The sequence below is a fragment of the Callionymus lyra genome, chromosome 2, assembly GCF_982586985.1.
Source record: "Callionymus lyra chromosome 2, fCalLyr1.hap1.1, whole genome shotgun sequence".
In the NCBI taxonomy this organism is placed as follows: domain Eukaryota; kingdom Metazoa; phylum Chordata; class Actinopteri; order Syngnathiformes; family Callionymidae; genus Callionymus; species Callionymus lyra.
Window position 1 is genome coordinate 9,416,469 of NC_141819.1, and position 22,021 is coordinate 9,438,489.

At 37.9% G+C, this 22,021-nt stretch overlaps 1 protein-coding gene across 2 annotated transcripts in view; it reads left to right on the forward strand.

The window, feature by feature from the left end:
• Positions 1–22,021, forward strand: part of LOC148085269 (uncharacterized) — a 74,506-nt gene that overhangs the window by 22,098 nt on the left and 30,387 nt on the right. For both annotated transcript variants that reach the window (XM_087783440.1, XM_087783441.1), the window contains exons 13-14: positions 373–546; positions 919–1,092. In XM_087783440.1, coding sequence (XP_087639566.1) covers positions 373–546; positions 919–1,092 — 348 coding nt within the window. The remainder of the gene's footprint in view (positions 1–372; positions 547–918; positions 1,093–22,021) is intronic.

Below are 22,021 nucleotides of genomic sequence, written 5' to 3' on the forward strand. Positions count from 1 at the left end.
CAATTATCAACAAAAAAAAATTCAACATTTGAAAGGTTGAAACCATTCAATATTGTGATGACACTGATATACTTCCATAGTTTCTCTTCATCTGGTCCATCAACATCAAATCAACCATAACATGAACACATTCAATCAAACACTTGTTGATGTTCAAAAGTCCAGCATGAATCAATGATGTGTCAATAGTTGGTATCAAAGGTTTGAAAGAAACTTTGACTGAACTATATTAGAGAGGAAGCAGACAACAAACCACAACTGAAGATCTTATCAATGGAAATAGTTGAGTTTGTCTTTAAATAAACTCTTTCAATTCTTGTCAAATAGAAAATTGAAAAAGTCACTTGTTGATAAAACTCGTCTCTTTCACAGGATGAGAGACTGTCGACTGTCAGAGAGAAGTTGTTCACTTCTGTCCTCAGTCCTCAGCTCTCCGTCCTCTAGTCTGACTGAACTGGACCTGAGTAGAAACAAGCTGCGGGATCCAGGAGTGGAGCTGCTGTCTGCTGGACTGAAGAGTCCACACTGTCACCTGGAGACTCTCAGGTCAGAACATCATCTTTTCTACATCATCAAAGCTGAAATGTAAAGTCAGAGGTGGAAACACGAGTCAAAGTCTGTCATCACTTTGTTCTTCAGTGAAGCAGCTCATAGATACATTTGTATGTTTGTGTAGCAGGTAAAGATGTTACGTAGTTTATAAAAATATCATATTAATAAATCATTGTAATGATGAACAAACAAGTGTCAACTTTAAATGAAAATGAATAATAATCAAAACAACAGTCGTTGCATATTCTTTATCCAGTGTTCTCACCTCATCTGTCTCGTAGAAGACAAAACACTTTAGAGTGGAATCTTGAGGTTTGTCTTTGATTGTTTTCATTGTTTGTTTGATGAAACTCGTCCCTTTCACAGGCTGAGCAGTTGTCAACTGTCAGAGAGAAGTTGTTCACTTCTGTCCTCAGTCCTCAGCTCTCCGTCCTCTAGTCTGACTCTACTGGACCTGAGTGACAACAACCTGCAGGATCCAGGAGTGGAGCTGCTGTCTGCTGGACTGAAGAGTCCACACTGTCACCTGGAGACTCTCAGGTCAGAACATCATCTTCTCTTGGTTCTGATAAGTTTCTAAAAGTGTTTCTCCTTCATTACAGTTTGTCAATGTGTCAGATCTCAGAGAGAGGTTGTTCTTCTCTGGCCTCAGCTCTGACATTGAACCCATCCCACCTGAGAGAACTGGACCTGAGCGGGAATCATCCAGGAGGACCAGGACTGGAGCTGCTGTCTGCTGGACTGAAGAGTCCAGACTGGAGACTGCAACATCAAAGCTCATCTGCTGACACAGCAGTTGAAGGTCTTTGTGGATATGGACTTGATGAAGAAGATTCCAGAACAAACGTGCAGATGTTAAAGACTCACAGTTACAGTATCAAGTGAAGCTCTGATTCCAAATCTTCAAGACCTTCAGCCCAAAACTCTTCAGGAGCTTCAACATCAACATTGTTTCAGTTTGACTGTCAGTGGAGAACAAAGAAATATTTCTGTCAAATATTTGAAATCAGACGTGAGTTTGATCATCAACTCACAATGTTGAGTCACTTTAAACATCATTTCACACATGAATCACTTCATATTGAATCATGTGTTCACTTGAACATCTTCATCACAACTAGACTAGACTCATGTTAGCTACATGCTAGTGTAGCTGCTGACTTCATCTTCAAATCTGACATCCAAGATTATTCTGGGATGTTTCAGTCACATGGTTCTTCTCTCAAGTTCTCAGAAGAATGTTGACAGAACATTGACTCGTCTCAGTTTGGATCAGTATATGATCGTCAAGACAACGTCTGTTCTTCCACCATCATCACCTCATGTCTCTTCTTCTCTCAGTCTTAACTCTCACTGGACTCAAACACAGCAGCGCCTCCTACTGTCCAACAACAACAGGAACTTGATGGAGGATCAGGATTATCTGGATCATCCTGCCAGATTTGAAATGCTGCGACTGAGGAGTGACTACCACAGTGACTCTCAGAAGAAACAGAGGGAAATAACTTGAAGGGAATTACAGATCAACCAAGAAGATGAATGTTAAGATGTTCCTTCCAGACTGTTTGATCAACTTCAAATGACTTCAACACATGATTTATATTTTTACAGCTCGACTTATTCTTGAAACATCCTGACCTGAAGAGGAAAAATCTCTTCTAAGATACAACTAATGGTTCATATGTTTTCTGCTGATGTTGTTATATATTTTTAATGGTTGTTTTCTGAAGTCTGCTCCATGACAACAGTTTCCACATTGAACTGATCCTGATGCTAAGAAAGTTGTGGATTCCTGCAGTAAAGTCTTGAAATCACTTTTTAGATCCTGAGTTTAAAAGTAAAGCATGGAAACACATCATTTCAGATGTTAAAGTTCATTGTAAAACTACGATGTTTTTAGTAGTATTGGTTTATAAAAGAGCAACAAGAATGTTGTTTTACTTGTCTTGTCCACTAGAGGGTAGTCACGCTTTTGCTATGAAGCAGATCAAAGAGAAACTTTTGAGACCAAAGAAGGAAAATCTCTCAACAAAACTAATAAAGATCATGTATTTAAACAAAGTAATTATACTTTTGCTAGCCTGAACTCTAGAATTCAAGGGTGATATAATTCTATATCAGCAGCTGAAGAAAGACTAAACAATTAGTTAAATTGAAAATTGTAATAAAGTATTAATATTCTGTTCACTCGCTCTCTTTACTGTGATGTTCCCTGATCTTGTTTTCAAATAAATCCAATGGTTTGGTCACTTTATTTTTGTTCATCTTCTGTCCAAAATAATTCACACACACCTACACTTGCACACACACTCTACATGTCATCCCAGCAGTGGCCACTTGATGACGCTAGTGTAGCTATTTCATTGTGACTATATTCCAGGTTTAATCTGAAAAACACCCCATAAAATGATTATTAATAGGAAATAAAGAAATGACTTTGATGATAACTAGCTTCTCTCTATAGACTACTTATTAGTTGACAAGAGAAGTAATTTATAAGAAAGTAATATTTATAAAACAGTTTATTTTGAAGCAAAAAAAAGATTAAAGACATCAAACATGTTTAAAATCTAACAATATATTTCTCCATATTAATGGCATCCTGGGGGTCAATGGATCAGCGTTCATGTCACATCCTCTGTCAGTACCCAGGCCCGCCAAGGGAAAAAGGATCCTTCCAGCAGAATAAATTCTAAGAGACAAAGCCCGAGAGCCAAGTTAAGGAATCCTAGTCACAGTCTAAAGCCGAAAGCAAACAGCCCCAAGAGCACCTTGCAGTAGGACCTGCCCTTTGAATACTACAAATAAACGTTGAAGGCTTTTCTGCAGCCAAGCAAAGTCAAGCTTTGCAATGATGGATTGATGTCAAAGAGGAAGACGATACACCATCAATGGCTTTGACCTCCTGTGCCTCACTCCACATGCCAAACATGGACTTGCCTCCTAGGTGCAGTCTGACAGACAACAATCTATTTGAAAGATAACATAATTATCGTTAGCTTCCATATTGTTCATGTGTACAAGCCACCTCGTGCCAACTAGGACCTGCAGGTCTTACCTATCCTACCCACCCTGCCATCTACGTATGTGGGGGGCAGCCACCCCCCTGACTGCAGATACCCAGTAGTGGATAGTGTTGGTGAGGCACTTTCAGACTGGGCATCTAGAAACAACCTTTTTCTGACACACGACCCCAAACAAAGAGAATCTTTCCACTCAGCCAGGTGAGAAATGCATCAGTAAAGCTGGTGTCGTCCAAGTTCTTGTGGCCGGACCTTCACACAGAAGTTAAGGAGTGAGCAGCCACGTGTGTGACATGTCGGCGCACCAAGGTTCACCATCATAAACTGACAGAAAAGTCAACAATAGAGAATATGACGAGTTCAAAATGTAATAAAAAGGTTTAATGGCATGATTATCTACATGAAAAAATTCTTAACTTATCCCTCAAAAAAAAACACTGAGACAAATGACTGAAAAGAAAAGTGAATATTGAAGTATGATGACTGGCAACATGTTTAATCACCAAATTCATTCAGCAAATGTTTCTGGTATCAATGATTGACTGATGTTGTTTGTAACTCCAGACAGTAGGGGGCGTTAACTCCTTGAGAAGAATGCGTGGATAGAAAAGACCCTCAGACAACATGGTTCTGAACATTCTCATGATCTTCAGTGACTGTCGGCCGATAAGAAGCTGGATGTTGTGTTTTGGAGAAGCAGCTGAAACTGTGAGATGATGCAGAGTTATCCTACCAGAACAACAACTACACGCTGCTGTTCAACTGCAGATCTTGTTGGTACCAGTCGTGAACAAGCAGGACAAGAAGTCCACCTGAGTCACTGTGTAGTGTGTGTGCGCGGCTGATGTGAGCTGGTGTTTCTTGTGAGTGTGGAGCGACTCGTGAAGGTTTGCGAGCATGTCAGCATTTCAGTCACATTAGTTTCACAAACTAAGTTTAAATGTATTTTAGACTGACAGCTCAGAGCTTGAGTGAGTCTTTGATAGCCTCCTCTCTTCCACGTCACCACTGCACTCGCCCAGGTATGTGTTTCTTTATTCAAACCAACCTCGCAAGTTGATTTGATCATTGTTTTAACTATCGATGGTTTTAATGTATTGTTCATCTCACGTCAAGGCCTGAGTGCGGTACGGCGTCAGGTGGTCGCTTCACCTCGTCACCTTATAAACCGATGCTGTTTTGTCTCCGTGTGAAGTGAAATTCAACTGTCTGTCCAATTCTCACTCTGTTGAATTCAGTCAATTATCCTGACATTAGACTGTTCACAAGCGGAAGTTCTGGGATTATTTTCAATTCATTCTTTGCATGTTTTTGAGTTTGTTTTGCATCTTTATTATCTCCATCTTTTGTGGTTTGTTTGTTTGTTTTATATTTAATTATAATCTGTCCTTATTTAGTTTAAAGAACTGATGCATATTCATGAAAAGATCCCACAGGCTGTAGTGATTTTTGGACCCTGGTGGTGGCTTCCACCTGCAGGTCTGTAGTCAGGGCCAGCCCAAGCCTCCAGGGGGGCCTAAGCCAAGTATGATTTCAGGGCCCTCTATATCTGCCAATAATATTGATTGTTGATCATCCACACACCTACTACAGTACAAATGTAATGCACCTGACATGTCTTTACAGATTTAAGAAGGTGGTCTAGGAAATTACACAAATAATACCAATAGAATGATACAATAATTCCAAAGAATGACTAATGAATAATGTTCAGGGAGCCACATATTGTTTTTAATATCAAAATTCACATTCAAAATGACAAAACTGTAATACTAATGTGCCAAAAAGGATAATGCAACAACAAAACTGTAACAGCAATGTGCAGATAAATTGTAGTGCAAGAACAAATTAAAATCAAAATGTAGACAAATGTCAATAATGATGTAAATGAACATGAAACCAGGTAACAAAAATGGTTTAAAAAATAAACAAAGTTGAACAATTATCTCCAAAAATATAGCAATGTAAAAGATTTTGTTTCTGCTCTTAATGTCACCCCCTCCTTAAAACCTATGATTCCTGGCTCATCTGGAGGCAAAGTCATTAATGACGTCATTGTATTCGATGTGATGGTCAACTTAGTTATTAATACTCATCACTGCCAGTCCACTTAGTCGGTCACAGGGAGAGTGCACGCTATCCGTAGAGCTACCCATAGATATGGGTTCAACTCACAGATCTCATTTTGAGACAGGTAAGTGAGCAGTTCAAATGGGCTCGTCTGTGCTTTAGTGAGATCTGGAAGGTAATAATATATGTTTAAATCTTATTGAGATCATTTGACATTTCCATGAAATGTGCTCTTAACTTACCAGGTAAATCAGCTGTGGCCACAGACAGGGAGTCTGAGGGGACAGTGGGCACAGAGGATGGAGATGTGAGGCAAGTCTCTATAGAGGATGGAGATGGACCTAAGATGAAATACATAAACACACATAATAATGAGATACTTTCACCGAATGAATTTCCCTTCAGGTGTAATTGCTATTATTACTAATTAAATGTACTGTGAAGTGCTAGTCTTTCCCTGAACTGATGTGTTTCCCACAGTTAAGCCTGAGGATGATTCTGTTCCTCCACAGTACTTCAACAGTGTTCCTGGGGAAGTTTAACATTATGAGTTAATGTAAAAATACAAATAAAATAAAATAAAAGGTTTATTTTACTCACATAAATGACTATGCTCTGCAGCAAAGAATTTGAGCAACATTTCCTATCAGTCTGATCCCAAAACATGTGGCTTGCACTGTTTACTATCAAACATTAGCAAAAACTTTGTTTTGGAGCCAAAAAGGACAATGAAAGGGAGGGGAGACATATATGTTGGCGTGTGCGATTTTTTTAGTATGTAGTATGTAGTATGTAGTATGTAGTATGTAGTATGTAGTATGTAGTATGTAGTATGTAGTATGTAGTATGTAGTATGTAGTATGAATATTAAGCTAAAACGGGCCAGTTGAAAGGTAACTCTATTTCGTTTTTAACTAGCTAGCTAATATGTTATTAACGGCTTCACAAATCTCGTTAAATTAATATTCACGACATATAAACGACCCTAAGCGGTCGCATACTTGGCTTATGCCTCGGACCGACTATGTGCAGAGTGTAGTTTTTGGTCGATGGCGTCGGTTATAATTTCCACAGATTCAGTCAGAGCTAAGTCGAGTGATTCTTTCTGAATCCATACTGGCTGTCATGAAGTCATTTGTGTTTGTTGATGAAATCATCGAGCCTATTGTTAAATAGCTTCTGTAGTATTTTTGACAGTTGTGGCAGTATTGAGATTGGTCTGTAGTTGGTAAACTCATGTGTATCTTGAACAGGGGAATAACTTTGGCCACTTTCATTTTGGTGGGAAATGTCCCAGTTTGGAATGAGAGATTGAAAATGTTATGTAGCGACCGATGATTCCAGGTAAGACATTTTTAATCAGTTTCATATCCAGGTCATTAACATCAGTGGATGTTTTTGCTACACATTTGTTGACCAGGTGTCTAATCTCTGTGTCCTTCACGGAGTGAGAAACGATTCATGTCTGTGTTCTTATCAAAGTGGTCCCAGTGTAGAGGTGAGACCGGAATGTCCTTGGCTAGCTCCGTCCAGATGTTCACAAAGAATTCATTGAATCTGTTTGTATTGATTTCTGGTTCTCTTGCTGCATGTTGTTGTACTTAAAGTAGGAGGTAACTCGGTTTTGAGCGTTTATTGCCATTAACATCATTTCAAATATCCCATAATTTTTTAGTATGATTCATGTTTTCTGCTAATAAATTGCTGTAGTATTGTTCCTTGCATTCATTTAAGATACTGTTTAGTTTGTTTCTGTACCTTTTATATCTAATTTCTGACTGGATCGTCCTAGATTTTATGATCTGTCTGTACAGAGTATTTTTTTCCTGCAGGCATTTATCAATGTTTTTGTAAGCCTTGGTTTCACCTCCTTTTTCTGATGTGCCTTTTTTTCACAGGAGAGTGTTTTTCATAGTGTCTAAAAGTTTGCAAAAAAGAATCATATGCATCATTCACATCCGTTTCATTGTAAACATTGTTCCAGTTCTGCCTCAGTAGTTCATTATTCAGTGAATTCAACCCTCCTTCAGTCCTGACCCGAATGTATGTGTTTTTGTTCTGAGCCTGTCTCACAGTGCATTTCCAGTCATAGATAGCAAAGATTGGTAGGTGGTCACTTATATCATTTATAAGGAGACCTCCTGCTATGTCATTAACATCAGTAAAAATAGGATCCATTAAAGTAGCACTCTGTATCGTGACCCTGCTAGGGCGTGTGATGATAGGTTGTAAGCCCATTGTAAACTTTATATTGATGAACTCATCGATGCTCGTGTCTCCTTTACGATTCAGGTCAATATTTACATCGCCACAGATAAAAACTCCCCCGAACTCCCACCTGTTCTTCGCTCTTCTGCATGAAGTCAAAACATACTGATCATTTGAACTCTCTGCTAACTTCAACATGTATTTAAACTAAACACATGACAAACATTAACATCCACAGACATACAAAGTTTGAAATAAACAACTCATGACACACACAACCTCCTCATGGACACCTGAATAGATTCATAACTGACCTTCTCATACCTTCTGATCATCCTCATCCTGTTAGGTGGTGTTGAGAAGTTCTCCAGAGAGGGAGAAATAAGAAGCCACTGTCCACTGCAGATATCAAATGATCTCCTTGTTAGAAGGTCCCAACAGAACGAACAATAAACTATATGATGTGAAGCTTCAAACTTGACGAGCAGACTTACAATTGTACCTATGGACAGACAGGAGAAATAGAATTGGACCTTTTATGAATTCATGACAATAAGCAAATCTAGCTGCACAAAAAATGTAAGATGTCAACTTGTAATTAGTGATGTGTTGATGAAGCTTCATGAAACAGTGTCATTATTTCCTAGATGTCCACTAGATGTCACTCTTTGCTCTATAATCTGTTGCTTTGAAAAGCTATTCTATTGAAATCACATCATTATAAGCTGATGGCGCCCCCTACTGTCCTCTGAAAAATAAGACACTGTTTCACGAAGCTTCATTGACACATCACTACTTGTAATCCAACTTCCCTCAAACTGATCAGACCTTAATTAATGCTAAAAGAAGGACATATTGGGAATATATGAAACCTGAAAACTATCAGATGGCCTGAAAATTGTCTAAACATCAGGAAAGTTCTAAAGATCAAAATATATCTTTCTGTGTTTTCGTTGTAATAATATATTCAGAATAAATAATTTTAAGAAGAAAATGTAAACAATGAAAATAAAATAGAATAGTTGTCTATACACCGCTGGCAGCCAACGACACACAATCTGAAAAATAAAACTTAGAATAAAATATCAAATTGACGAATTCAATTAAAATTAAAATACAAAATGGTTAATATGTCTCAGAATTGCTTCTGGTGTTCTAAGGCAACAATAAACATTTTCTGAAGAAAAGATAACGTGAGGAAAATAATTGAATCCAAAAGTTTAAGACCAATGAGGAATAAAAAATGTCTTCAGGAAAAAGGATAAGAATAATATAGTTATAACAGTTTCTAAATTAATTTATTAAAGATATACTACCTTAAATTAAAGTGGATCAAAAATAAGAACTAGAGCAACACATTGAGCAGTAAAATAGACTAAAAATAGGGACTTGTAAGTGTAATTTATTCAAAGAACGTAATTATATCAGCATTTAAATAATAATAGTCTTCCATTCACATGACATAATGATTTGATTCAAGTCCTCCTAGAACAAAGAAAACCCTCAAATAAACGTGAAACTATGAGTCCAATCATAGTCTGTTAAATACCAATTTTCAATACTCGATTCTAACAATAGTTGGAGAACAAATTCAAAATATTTTTCTTAAAATAATGAATAAAGAAAGTGGGTTAAAAAAAGGATCGCAAAATCCAAAGAGAGGACAAGACAAGAAAATAAATCAATGAATATTTAATATTATAATCTGAAATATCTTTGATACATTTTATTTTATTTTATGTATATTTGAAGTGTTTTATTGTTAGGTTAAACTTTGGTACAGAATACCAACAACAGAAATGCTAACAATAAGAACATAACTAAATAAACATCTATATGTGCTGCAGAATTGATATTATCCATTGAAACTTTTACTTTAGCAAAGCTCTTTCAAAACCAAATCTAAGAGGATTGAAAATGATACCACTGAGCTTAGAATATCTTTGTGTGCTGATAATGTCACATCATTCATATCACAATTTAAAAGAGTCAATATTAGATTATAATGAATTCAATCATTTGGAGATATTACAATATTAAGTTTGCCAAACGAGAACATCATTCATTTCATTTAATGCAAATAAATGCTAGAGTTAAACGTGTCACAAATAAAAGGTTCTGGAAGAATTTATATATCTGGGCATAAAGATCTCGACTGAATTTGAAATTATTTCCTCACATAAAATTGAGATATAAGCTGAGAGAAAATAAATATATTTTTAAATATGGATGTCGCTAACACTATGAATAATTGGCAGAATGAATAAAATAATAATGATAAAAAAAACAATGTTTTACAGATTCTGGTGTTGCAAACTAATTTCCCTCTAAGGCCCGAACGTAAGACGGTTCTTCAAGGTTATTACAACTAAGACATTTTATTCAGTCAAAACAAGCGAAGTCTCTCACCAGATAACCTGAAACGTCACTAGAAAATTGATGGTTAAAGAAAGTTTAAAGAAATATAGACTGAAAACACTCACACCATTAATGACAGACTCACACTCAATTATAATCAATGAATTAAGATATTAACCCAGATATACAGTATATTTTCACATTTAAATAGTCACAGACAGGAGCCTTTTTGATCATTTCTTCAACAATTGGCAAACAATCTTTGCAAAGAGAGGGAGGAAATACGACTTGAAGACGTAGAGATTTTTCCCCCTGAAGGAGTCTCATCAAACCTTGATAACAAGGCACGTTCATAGGTGGGAACTACGGCTAAATCAGAGCAAAACATGATTTGTTTCATTTACTAAGAGGAGTCAAGGCCTGGCACAGACAACACATGTCATTCTCAGACACTTAATACTGCAAAAACACTGTTTCACTTTCATTTAGTTATGTAACAATTATGTATAAAGTTATGTTGATAAAAAAATCGATAGTTTGTGAAAACTGTAATTCGATCTGAACAGAGTTCGATTGTCTCTGCCTGGTTAGAGTCAGAGAGGCCAGTGCGCATGCGTGTGTCAAAACTGTTATTTTGTCTGACTCCACCCTTTTCTCCATTTTCTTCTCTGACCAGTAGAAGTTTCTTTTGTTCGTGGATCACATGTTGGATGAACATGGACAGACTTTCAAGCTTGAAAGATTCCTTCAAGCAGCGGCTGATAACTGCAGTCGACGGTCATCTGCTGCCAAGTTTTCTCTCCAAACTTCTCTGCTATGAACGAGAGATAGAAAGAGACAGAACCCTGCTGGAGATGGTGACCAACAAACCAGGTTCGTACAGTATCCATCAGTATCCATCAAGAAAGTGCAGACCTCCGCCAAGCTGCTCATTTACACCCATATTATTTCATTATTTAACCATCAACTATTACCTATTACAAGCACCGACCACTGACCACTGCCATCACGTGAGCCCACAGTCAGCTAACGACAGTCAAGTCAGCCCGCACTGAACAAATCAAATCTATTGCTACGCTTACGGTAAAGACTGAAAGCTACCAGATAGTTCGAGACAACGTTAAAATTGTTTTTGTCACGCAATAAATTAACAGTAATAATGTTTTATGTTGTTTTTATTCAACCTGAATCAATCCTGTTCTATTTTCTTTTCAGTAAATGATATATTTTATAATAATATTTATTTTAACCAACAATTCGAATTCATTAATTTAAATTGTGTTAATAGCGCTATAGCGGAAATGTGTCTAAAACTTTTATGAGGTAAATTAAAATTTTTATATCATTATAACTACACATTTATTTTAAATATCATGTAATAAATCTCTTAAAAGCTTTGCGAAATATTCCATTGGATTATGATTCTTATAGACCTTGACTACTATCATGGTAAATTTGGAGAGATTTTACTGTAGAAATTTAAAATAAATGTTCATTAAATACAGTCATTATATGTTAATGATGCCATTCTAAAAATTAAATATTAATTAATCCTTTAAAGATTTGTGAAACATTCTACTGTATTAGATGGATGGATGGATGGATGGATGGATGGATGGATGGATGGATGGATGGATGGATGGATGGATGGATGGATGGATGGATGGATGGATGGATGGATGGATGGATGGATGGATGGATGGATGGATGGATGGATGGATGGATGGATGGATGGATGGATGGATGGATGGATGGATGGATGGATGGATGGATGGATGGAGTCTCCTCAGAAAGTACAGTCTACTCTGAACTTTCTTATACACATGGTCTGTGTTGCAGGACCAGTTTACTGTCCATTGACGGTTAGCACTAATAATTGAATCTATCTCCTGTAGTTTTCATTTTCATTTTGTGAAACTCATAAGCTAGCAAGCAGAGAGATCTATCGCAGACGTCTTCGGATGCCAGAACGCAAAGATCAGACAAAATGGCGGATCTTTATAGTAGAATATTCAGGTTAACGCCTCTAGTCAAATGTGAATGTAGTATTGGTCAGTAACTCTAAACACTTGATTCTAAGATGGCCGTCGCACGTGATCGTAGTGGAAACTTACTGAAAGTTGTTGTCCTCTCCAGAGAATCGGTTCCCAGCGAATTGCTGGACTGTTGTGTCTTTCAGTGTGAGTTCTCAAACAGGTTCACCCTGACTTCTTGGAATCTGGGATTGTTTAATCCTTCTGTGTGTGTGAGGGTTTGTGACCTCGGCCTTTGAGTTGTGAACCTGAGTTTAGTTTAAGTGAATGCACTGCAAGACAATGATTATTTAATATGAATTAAATATGTAAGATCATCAGTTAATCAATTGACTATTTGAAATGTGTGTTAAATCTAGATGATTGATAACAGTAAAGTTGTCATTTCCTTACAGTAGTTATTGACAAATTATATAATATATAATAATATTACTTTCAAATTTAGATACATTTTCCGCTATATCCGTATTGACACAATTGTTGTTGGTTAAAATAAACAAATTCAAAAATAATAAATTAAATAAATGTTACAATCATTTACTCCACAGAAAGTAGAAGAGGATTGTATCAGGTTGAATAAAAACAACATAAAATATTATTACTGTTTCTTCAATTTTCAAGTTGTCTCATGGATCAGGTAGCTTTCAGCGTCATTACCGTTATCTTAGCAATAGACGCGCAAGGTTTTTCTAGTGTGGGCTGAATTGACGGTCGTTAGCGGACTGCGGGCTCACGTGATGGCAGTAGCCGACCGTGAGGATGATAAACTCACTGTAACACTCCTTCAAACAAAAGGTGCTCATTCCGCAGTGGTGAAGTTTTTTCGATTCAAAGAAGGCGATTCAAACCAAAACGACGTAACTTACAAACAGTGTTAAGCTTCAGTATCAGCACCACAAGGTAACACCACGAACTTATACAAACACCTGAAACGTCACCATGAAGTGAAATATGACGAAGCTGTAAAAGCGACAAAAACGACTGGAGAAAATCCTCCCCGGTCAACCAGCCAGACGTCAATAACAGGAACCTTATACGGTGCATCTCTATACCCGTCAAGCTGGCTGCATAAAAATATCCATGTTCTATGTTTTTGTGAATGTTCTGCCATGTTCAACGATCATGTTGTCATGGGAAATGTTGTGTTTTGTCATCAATTGTGGATAACATTTTGAGAAACATCTACCTCTCTCATCACCTCTACACATGTTACACATAAATATTGTTCAGAAAGGATTACTGTTAAAATTATGCAAAGGTTTTGTAGATAAGAAAAAAATAATCATTGTTTTTTGTTCAATAAATATTCACTTTGGGAAGAAAATCGTGATTGAAGAATCGTGCAGACCTAATATGAGAGTATTTTCCATGTCGACTAGATCATCATAGTTTGATTGTTCAGTGGCTTGAATGTGTCTCCACAGATGTTCAGCAGCTGCTGGTGAATAAAGAAGAAGATTTTAAGCAGGAGTGCAGCTCTGAAGAAATATATAAAGCACAAGAAGGAAAAGCAGACACTCAGTCCTCCCTCACTGTCGTGATGAAGAGTGAATATGATAAAATAATGAGTTTAAATCAACACAAGGAACCAGAATCTGATGGACAACAGTGGAGAACCAGAACCAACCAGCTCCTTAGATGCACCTCTACACTCTGACCACCAGAGATCGCTGTGTTCTGAATCTGACACTGACAATAATGACTGGAGAGAAACCAATAACACTCGGTCAAGTTCACCCTCTGTGGAGAATCCAAAAGTTCATGTCAGTGAGAAGAAACATTATGATAACAAATCACTGATCTGCTCTGGATGTGGAATGAAATGTTCTTCAAAGACTGGACTGACTCGACACATGCAATCCATAAAATAACCCAAAATATCAATTATACAGAGCAGAAGAAAACACATAAAACTAAAAAACAAAATTATTTCACATTTCAGTCATTTTACGTTGTACTCCTTTGGTATTTTACCCTTCAATGTTTTTACCCTTTCATTTATTTTATTTTTTTAAATGTATTTTTTTATTTTTTCACCAGTGTTCTACAAAATTTCAGTTTGTCACTAAGTCCATTTCATAATTCTACTCACAGAAATGAAACATGTATATTTAACATTAGTTCTCACTTCACATATTTCAAAGACACACAAACTTCTTAAATTGTCATTTTTCTCTTAATTAAAAAAAAAAGAAAGTTGAATACAGGTGGGAAGACTTTTATACTTAACTTGAAATAATATTTCTTATGGTTTTTTTATACGTACAATGTCCACATATTTTAAAATGCCAGACTTTATTAGTAATTTATTAGTGGTTTCACTAATAGGAAGTTTTGTTAATTATTCTATAAATTATTTTCTGGAGTTTAATCATAGGGTTTATGTATGTCCTGCACGTATTTCCCCCAAAACTCAACACAATATAGTATAATATGCAAAGACAATTATTGTTTTACAAATCCCCTACTTCATAAACAACACAAATATATTCAATTTATTTTTAAAATACTCTATATGTGGTTCCAACTAAATTCATGATCTAAAATTACTCCCAAGAACATCGTCTCATATACTCTTTCAATTTTTACACCCTTTTTGTTCGTTCCTCATTTTGGAAGTAGTCAAGACATAGAAATAATAACAATAAAGCCAAAAGAAAAAGAAAACAATTCAGTTGTTCTGGGATGCAGCCCCAGCGTTTGCGATGCTCTCTTGAGCAGTTTACTCACGGTTGTAAGATTAAATTCTATCAAGGTTTCTTTTTGGTGATAAAACAATTTAACCGGTGAATATGATATGGATCATACTCCCTCCTTTCACTGAACAATACCAATTGCTTCAGTGAAATCTTGATAACATTTTTAAAATCTATATTTTCAAAACCAACCAAGAGTTTATCACTTCTGGTGTAAATCTTAAAACAAGAAACATTGATCGTAAATTCCCAAGTGTGTGTCAGAAAGATAGCACGACAAATGTCATCATTGAAAGAGTGCTCAAGTGAGCTACCAATGTGGTTCGTGAGCTTCCAGACTTTGATCCAAGACAGTTCAGGATCGTGCACAGACATAGTTAGTTCGTCAAGTGAATTGAGCTGATCTTATGAGAAAAACAAACTTCCAATGAGGGACAGGATCTCTTGGTGGAGGCGCAGGATTCCATGCAGCACCTCTTTGATCGAAAGAAATGGGAACTTCCCTGAGCGCCCCAGTCCATGTGGGCTCAAGACTCAGGACAAGCCAAAGAAATCGCTGATGTAGGCAGAGTAGTGTGTGTGTGTGTGTGTTTCTGCAGGTTGTGGTGGAAAACCTCATTTCAAAAGGTTTCAGGAAATAGGCAAAAGCTGGGAAATTGCCGCTAAGTGGTTTTAATGTGGTGGAAAAGGTCACCGCTGGCAGTGAAACCAGTGAAACGTCGGTTGCAGGGGCCACAAGAAGCAGGGGCCACAGGACTTGGATATTTAATGCACAATAATTTATGAAACGTCTTCTGCTCTAGTCTATTCAATACGATTTATTTAGGATCCCAATGGGTTTGTTTCTGAAAATGTCGACTAGAATTGGTTTCTTCCAAGCCTTTTAGCGTGCTTCCTCCTCGAGGTATTTTTACGTTTCCATGAGCAGCAAGTAAACTTCACATAGGTCTCACACACAGTTTAAAACCTTTACACAGCAGACATGTTTGTTGTCGTTTGTTCCCGTGCACCTGTGCAGAGCCTGTGCAGGCGGGAAGAGGTAAAGTATGAGCCGCCAGTTATCAGTTTTTTTGATCTGCAACAAACTCCAATTCACGGATATCGGCTGATTATGATCAGTGGCCGATTAATTGAACACAACTAACACAGATTCAAGATTTGAAGCCTTTAAATCTTGAGATAATTTAATGACTTTCATGTTGGTCAGTCCTCACTTACAGGACCCTGTATACGTCATAAGCAATGTTCCTTCATTTGTGTTCACCTGAAAGCCAAGTTCTGTAATTTAGCCCAGACATCGTAGCGAAAGAACTTGAGAGTGAAGGAACTGACATTTGTGGGAGACATCCTGAGCAGTGAAGGCATCAGAGCGGATCCCAGAAGAATCAACAATAGAGAATATGACAAGTTCAAAATATAAAAGAGAGGTTTAATGGCATGATTTACTTCATGAGAAAATTCTTATTAACTTATTGCTCAGAAGCAAAGACTGAAAAAAATGACTGAAAATAAAAGTTAATATTAAAGTTTAATGACAGGTTTATTCATTAAAAAAAGAAACAGACAGAAGATGTAATGTAAACAGCAAATGTTTGTCTGGCATCAATGATTGACAGATATGTTGTTTGTGACTCTGGACAGTAGAGGGCGTTAAGAGACTGAACAGAGAAGGACGTGTTTACCTGTATGGAATACCAGATATACACATTTATGTATGTATTTATTTCACAATAGCCATTTAAAGGTCTTTTCCCAAGAATGGATCCAGCAACAGTGTTGATCGTGGACTTTAGACATGTTTAGAAGTAGATGTAGATTTAATAGATTAAATGTAAGAGTTTAGAAGTTGGTTCAGCTGAGAAGTTCATGTTTATACTGTACAGAAATTAAAATAATTTGCTTTAACCCAGAAGAAATGAGTTTTAATAATCCACTGAGCTGCTGCCACCATCTTGAGGAAAAAACAGCTTGTTAGACGTTAATTTTGTATTTTTTCAATGTCAATCTACCATAAATGTAGAAATAAAGGTGCAGCAGTTTTTGCATGTGAGCTGCTGTGATGAGTGTTGATGCAGTTATTTTGTGTGTAAGTCAGGGTCAGAGATGCTGCAGAGGTTTATTCTTGTTGAGTGATCTGTTCTCATGTTTATTTTGGTTTATTGTGTTATGTTTTGTTTTGCCATGCACTGGATGTATGTATTGTTGAATGACGTCATTGTCGTCAATTTACCGCACCGCGGACACTTTATGTTAAATAGGCGTGTACTCGCGTGACGTGTGTTGTTGCAAATGTGATTGTCACAGCTGCTGACGGGTGTGCTAACGGAGCTGTGACAAAGCTAGAATAAAAGGTACAAACAAAGAACGATAGCTTTCCCTTCCTCGCAATATTATGGAGCAAGACTCAAGACAAGCAACAGGTTATGGGCCCAGCCGCAACATTGGAGGAAGATGGCAAAGGTTAGTCTTTGACGGAGATGAAAACAATTACGAGTTGTGGGAAGTAAAGTTCCTCGGCCACCTGAGGCAAATGGGACTGAAAGACATCATACTGTCAGATGATCCCGACGAGGAAAGGAATGAAGAATGCTATGCAGAAATAATACAGTTCCTAGAAGACACAAGTTTGTCGCTCGTAATGAGAGAAGCTGCAGACGACGGCAGCAAGGCTCTCCGAATACTGAGCAGTCACTACGCCAGCCAAGGTAAACCCAGGATAATTGCATTATACACGGAGTTGACATCACTCAAGAAGGATCCAAAAGAGACGGTTACGGATTTTATCATCCGAGCTGAGAAAGCTGTGACGTCACTCCGAAATGCAAAAGAAGTTATAGGCGATGGACTAATAATCGCCATGATTTTGAAGGGCCTCCCAGAGACATACAAGCCATTTGCCATACATATTACACAGAGCAGTGACGACTTAACGTTTCAACAGTTCAAGAGCAAACTCCGAAGTTACGAGGAGATGGAGAAGTTTGACTCCAAGCCAAAATCAGACAACGTGATGAAAGTGGATGTATCATCGGTGATCTGCTATGGATGTGGACATCGCGGACATTTGGCCAGAGACTGTCGGCAAAAAACAGCATCGAAGTGGTGCAGTTACCACAGGAGCTCCACACACACCGACGAGACGTGCAGGAGGAGAACAAACAGAGATGGCGCAAAACAGACAGCGGAGAAGCAGCGATATGACGAGGACGAACAAACATTTGCTTTTACCGCGACTACAGCAACCATACGAAGGAATGGGCTGATGGTGGACTGTGGAGCTACGTCACACATCATAACGGACAAGGACAAGTTTACTCGCTTTGATGCGTCGTTTGACCCGGCCAAACACTACATGGAGCTTGCTGATGGAAGACGTAGGAACAGGGTGGCGCTCAAGCGAGGTGACGCAGAGGTGATGATACAGGACTCCAAGGGAAAGTGGGTCACAACCACACTGCAGAGAGCCTTATACATCCCAACGTACCCCCAGAGCATCTTCTCCGTGAAGGCAGCAACAGATAACGGAGCCAAATTGACATTTGCAGAGGGACAAAATGAACTTGTTGCTAAAGATGGTACATCTTTTCCTCTAGAGGAACACGAAAGATTGTTCTACTTGAAAACACACAAGGTTATCCGGGGGGAAACGTACAATGACAGGGTAAACTTAACCTGTGATGTCAAAACATGGCATACGATATTGGGCCATTGCAATGTAAATGATATATTGAAATTGCCTGATGTGGTGGTGGGCATGCAGATCACAGACAGAAACAGTAAAATAGACTGTAACACATGCACTGAAGGAAAACTTACAAATAACAGAAACAGAACGGCAGATGTGAAAGCTAGTCAGCCCCGTGAATTAGTACATACAGATTTAGCAGGTTTCATTGAACCAACCGGTCTAGACGGGCATAAATATGCAATTTCATTTACAGATGACTTTTCCGGGGCAATATCTGTTTACTTTCTTAAAAATAAGAGTGATGCAGCATTAGCAACTAAAAGGTTCTTGGCAGATTGTGCTCTGTATGGGACTGTAAAATGTATAAGATCGGACAATGGAACAGAATATACAGGGAATGCTTTCCAGTCACTTCTGAGAGACAAAGGCATTAGACATGAAACATTGTGTCCATATTCTCCCCATCAAAATGGTACAGCTGAGAGACAATGGAGAACTTTATTTGACATGGCCAGGTGTCAACTGTTGGAAAAAGGGTTACCTAAAAGATTGTGGCCTTATGCTGTACAAAATGCTGCTCACATTCGAAACAGGTGTTACAGTGACAGGACCAAAAACACTCCCTACTTAATGTTGACAGGAAAAAGGCCGGACCTATCCAAAATGTGGGTGTTTGGATCAGGATGCTATACATACAAACACAACCACAAGAAACTTGACTCCAGATGCGGAAAAGGCATATATGTTGGGCACAGTAAAAACAGCCCAGCATATTTGGTTTATGATCCAGACAAAGAACGAGTGTCAAATCATAGATTGGTGAAATTCATCACAAAGAAAAATGCGGAGCAACTAACACAAACAAATGAATCAGATTCTGATTATCAGGATTATGGAAAGGAACATCATAAAATTAAAGAGGGTCCAGAAATGGAGTTAAAGAATCAAAATGAAGAAAATGAAGGGGAAGAGAGTACGATGTCAGAACCGTCACACAGTGACAGCACTCGCTACCCAAGGAGAGAGAGAAGACCCCCGAAATACCTTAAAGATTATATAACAGATGAAAGAGATGAGGATTTAATAAATATAAGCGTAGACTATTGTTACAGGACAGTATGTGGAGTCCCGCAAACTTTCGGTGAAGCACAGATGTCACCTGAGGCACCAAAATGGGAACATGCAATGAGGGAGGAGATTTGCTCACTCAAAGAAAATGATACATTTGAACTGTCACCTCTACCGGAAGGCAAAACTGCAGTTGGGGGAAAATGGGTTTATGCTCTTAAAGAATCTGCAGAAAAAGGAAACATTTTCAAAGCCAGATATGTAGCCAAGGGATACAGCCAAACAAAGGGAATAGATTATCAGGAAACCTTCGCTCCAACGGCCAATATCTCTTCAGTGCGTGCCCTTATGCAAATAGCGGTTCAAAATGAATACATTGTCCATCAAATGGATGTGAAAACGGCATACTTGCATGCTCCAATAGAAGAAGAGATTTACATAGAACAACCAGAAGGTTTTGAGGAGACTTCAGAGACAGGACAGAAGCTAATGTACAAATTAAAGAAGTCGCTCTATGGTCTTAAACAATCAGGGAGAAACTGGTACCAACTTTTAAATGACCACCTCGAGCAAAATGACTTTATAAGAAATCTGTCTGACCATTGTGTATACAGAAAGCAGAGCGGGAATGTCACTATCATTGTAATCATCTGGGTGGATGATCTCATCATTGCTGCCAGCGATGATGAGTCATTAAACAAGTTCAAGGAAACCATGAAATGTAGATTTAAAATGAAAGATCTGGGGAAATTATTCTACTTTTTGGGTATACAATTTACACAAGATAGAAATGAAATCAAAATGCACCAGAAAAGCTACATCACAAAAATACTAGAAAGATTTGGGATTTCAGAGTGTAAACCAAGACGCACTCCAAGTGAACAAAAAGTAGAAAATGCCACGACTGAAAATGATGAAATTACAAATAACAAAGAATATAGAGAAATTGTTGGTAGCCTGATCTATGCCATGACTTGCACCAGACCAGACATAAGCTGGATTGTGAGCAAGCTGTCACGGACAGTAGCCAATCCAAAGGAAGAACACTTGACTGCAGCAAAGCATGTGTTAAGATACCTAAAGGGTACTTCTGATTTTGAGTTAAGTTTCAGGAAGAGTGAGGAGGATTTACATCTTATAGCATTCAGTGACTCAGACTGGGCATCTTCAACAGAAGATAGGCGGAGCACGACAGGATATTGCTTCAGCCTTACAGAACAAGGCCCAGCAATCTCCTGGAAAACCAGGAAACAACCCACAGTGGCTCTGTCCACTTGTGAAGCAGAGTATGTTGCTTTGGCTACCACTACTCAGGAAAGTAGGTATCTGACACAACTGTTAAGTGGCATGGATGGAAGATTGTACAGTTGCACAAAGATCTTTGGAGACAATCAAGGATCAATTGCACTGAGCAAAAATCCAGTGAACAGACAAAGATCCAAGCATATTGACGTGAAATATCACTTCCTTCGTGAAGCATTAAATGAAGGTAAAATAGACATTGTCTACTGTCCCTCAGAGGAGATGGCAGCAGACATTCTGACAAAACCAGCAGTGAGAACAAAAATAGAAAAATTCAAAAAATGGTTCTTCGGCAATTAAAAGAACAGATAGCGTAGATAGTTTCAGATGATGAGAGCAAGGGGGGGTGTTGAGTGATCTGCTCTCATGTTTATTTTGGTTTATTGTGTTATGTTTTGTTTTGCCATTTACTGGATGTATGTATTGTTGAATGACGTCATTGTCGTCAATTTACCGCACCGCGGACACTTTATGTTAAATAGGCGTGTACTCGCGTGACGTGTGTTGTTGAAAATGTGATTGTCACAGCTGCTGACGGGTGTGCTAACGGAGCTGTGACAAAGCTAGAATAAAAGGTACAAACAAAGAACGATTGTTTTCCCTTCCTCGCAATATTATGGAGCAAGACTCAAGACAAGCAACAATTCTCCTGTCAAGATTGTTTTGTATAAATCCAAACATTGCTGTAAATGTGTGTTATTTTAATTTAATATTTTACTATGTACTGACACCACAAACAATTCCTATGTTGTGTTTACAACACTGGCAATAAATGTTACTGATTCAGATTCTGAGAGTAAAGGTCGTGTCACAGCCAGTTGTTAAGGTCCAGGGGACAAGAACTTTGGACCGGTGCAGTCATAGATAAGTGTTTTTATGACGTCTATATAAATTAATAATCTACAGTAACTCAAGAAGGACAAACCAGGACAGTACAGAACAAACATCAGTCACAGCAATAACACCTGTCAGTTACCATGATTGTAAGAAACTCTGCTTTTTGATTGACTTGAAATAAGAGTC